The 2,989-nt window shown below is 37.7% G+C and overlaps 1 protein-coding gene across 1 annotated transcript; it reads right to left on the reverse strand.

Moving 5' to 3' along the window:
- Positions 1-2,203: 2,203 nt before the first annotated feature.
- On the reverse strand, positions 2,204-2,593 carry LOC112733951 (uncharacterized). The gene has a single exon (XM_025783093.1). It carries the CDS (start codon positions 2,591-2,593, stop codon positions 2,204-2,206), a length of 390 nt encoding a protein of 129 aa, XP_025638878.1.
- Between the last annotated feature and the right edge of the window lie 396 nt (positions 2,594-2,989).

The following is a 2,989-nucleotide window of genomic DNA, read 5'->3' on the forward strand; positions in this document are numbered from 1 at the left end:
CTGCTGTTCTTCATGAATTAATGCAATTACTACTGTTTTCTATTCAATTCACACCTACTTCTTCTCTAAGATATACTCTCATTCTTAATTCAGTTAAGTCAGAATGAAGGGATGACCCGTGACAATCACCCAATCTTCGTTACTCGCTTAGCCAAGGTCGCATGCCTGACAAACACAAAGCGATCTACATGATGTTCAACGTAGTCATTGGACGACAGCTGGAGTATATTCTCTTGGGTTTCTAATCTAAGATTAGAACCTTCGTGGTATAGGCTAGAATTATTGGCAGCCATTCCTGGGATCCGGAAAGTCTAAACCTTGTCTGTGGTATTCCGAGTAGGATCTGGAAAGGGATGACTGTGACGAGTTTCAAACTTGCAAATGTGGGGCACAAGTGACAGTGTGCAAAAGGACAATGGTCTTATTCCGACGCTAGCGGGAATTAACAGATGATTAGCCGTGCGGTGACAGCGCATATGGATTTGTTTTCATCCGAGAGGATCATATAGCTTGCCATGGAAGGAGGTAACGCATGGTTGGAAGAAGGTAATAAGAAAGCAGAAGTTCAGAAGCAACAAAGCATCTCCAGACGCTTATCTGAAATTCCCACCAATGAATTACATAAGTATCTCTATTTTATTTTCTATTTTATTTATCTTTTAATTATCAAAACCTCATAACCATTTGAATCTGCCTGACTGAGATTTATAAGGATGACCATAGCTTGCTTCAAGCTGACAATCTCCGTGGGATCGACCCTTACTCACGTAAGGTATTACTTGGACGACCCAGTGCACTTACTGGTTAGTTGTGCGAAATTGTAAAAAAGAGTTAAGATTACGATTGTGCGTACCAAGTTGTTAGCGCAGTTGAGATCACAATTTCGTGCACCACACGGTAATCCACGAGTCTCATATAGCTTGCACTCACACGCAAACAGGTCCTTGTCTTTATTGTAACATGCTTTAAATAGCCATTGCTGATTAAAATACTCACTTGTGTTGTACTCAACAATATCTCCACTGTTTGGGCATTCAATCACATTTAAGGCACCTGCTGCTTCTATCTCATCTTTCACAAGTTTGAAAATATTTCTAGTATAAAGTTCAGCCGCTTGTTTCTCAAAACTTTCCAAGCACATAATCAAAATAGGAAACTTATAAAAGGTATCAAAGTCAGCAGTTAAGATGGTTGTTTCGGTAATGCCTTAGTACTTCAATGAACTTTTGCATGAATTCAAGGAGACTGGTTTTACTGTCAACATAGTTCTTCAATAATGAAAGAATTCCCTCACACTGTGATGTAGTTCTTATGCGGCCAAAGAAGTGCTCCCTCAAATATGCTGTAGCCCACTTCATTTTGTCATTATAAATGTCATGGACCCATTCATTCTCAGCAAGTCCATATTTCGATATGATCTCGCTCCATCTCTATTCAAATATCTCTGCAGTAAACTGTCCATACAATAATACATTAAAGTCGTCCTAAAAATGCTTGTTTTTTATATTTTTTACCGCATTACGATGGAGATGCCATGCACAAAGGCGGTGTGGTATACCAGGAAATACTCTAAGATGGCGTCTCTCATAGCACGGTCCCCGTCTATCATAACGCCTCCAGATAGTTTGCCGAACATGATTTCCAAAAATTCCTTTAGTGCCCACTTGAAAGTATCGGACCTCTCATCCGAAAGCAAGGTGTATCCAAAGATAGTTGTTTAGCCATGGTAGTTGGTCCCTAAAAATATAACTAAGGACTTATTGTAGACATTTTTCTTGTAAATGGTGTCAAAAGCCAGTACATCGCCAAAACATTCGTAATCAGCAATGCTTGCTCCATCAGCCCACACCAAATGATCCAACTTACCATCTTTTAAGGTAAACTTTCCTAGAAATAATGGGTCACTTTCTGTCTTGGATAACAGATAGGCCAACGCAACAAATGCATCACCATATTTCACTTTGCCATGCCTAGTCTTACTAATGTGGTTATGTAGGTCTTTACTGGTAAAATCTACTTTATCGTACCTACCCTTTTGGAAAACCATGTGACCCATTATGTGACAGATTTTAACACCACATGCTCACAAGCTGTCTACTTGTGTTTTATTGGCGTCATTAAGCCCACGATTCGCATCAATGAAATGTTTGTACATAGGTGGACAAAGTGGATGATTGTGTTCACTCTCAAATACACTGACTTTTCACTTACCCATCCTACAGTGACGAACGAAAAGAATCCTAGCCTTGCAATTGACACGAGTAATTGCCCTATGCTCCCTTTGCCGATTGTCCCTATTAAGGTGCTTCCAATATCTTTCTCCTGCTTTATTGCAAACCAATTGCATTGTATTCATGTTGCCATTTGCATCTACCGTCTTCAAGTCTTTTCGGGACACAAATCCATGGCACTTGGCATATTTGGCATAAAATTCACAAACTTGAGATTTTGTATCAAACACCAATCCCCATATGTCTTTGATGGTCAAATCAGTTATCAATTTTTTAAAACCATCAATATTAATTGTATCTGCCTCTGCTTTATCTACAGTTACATCCACCATATCGATCACTTTCATCGGAATTGCACTCATACTCGAAACTTAAATCCTCAGATTGATCACCATCCTTATACGACTCTTTGCCTTCATTCTCCATGACTGAACTTAAATTTTAACATGTTAGCTACTTAAATAAATGTTAGGAGAATGGAATAAGCAAAATAAACTAGATTTTTTATTACTAAAATTATTGGGCAATAAAATTCTATGAAATCTAAGAGCTATTAGTGCATAAGAATGTTATTTATATGACAACCAAGAGTTACAGAAAAAAAAATTCTCTGACTTATTAACTTTCTACGGTCTTTCTTTTGAAAACAAGAATACAACGCATTCAAATAAAAATGATCCGACTTATTATCTAGGAGCATCTTTATCTATATATCTAGAAAAATCATCTTTATCTATAAAATTGATATATATTCCTAA

Source organism: Arachis hypogaea, chromosome 13 (assembly GCF_003086295.3).
Source record: "Arachis hypogaea cultivar Tifrunner chromosome 13, arahy.Tifrunner.gnm2.J5K5, whole genome shotgun sequence".
Lineage (NCBI taxonomy): Eukaryota > Viridiplantae > Streptophyta > Magnoliopsida > Fabales > Fabaceae > Arachis > Arachis hypogaea.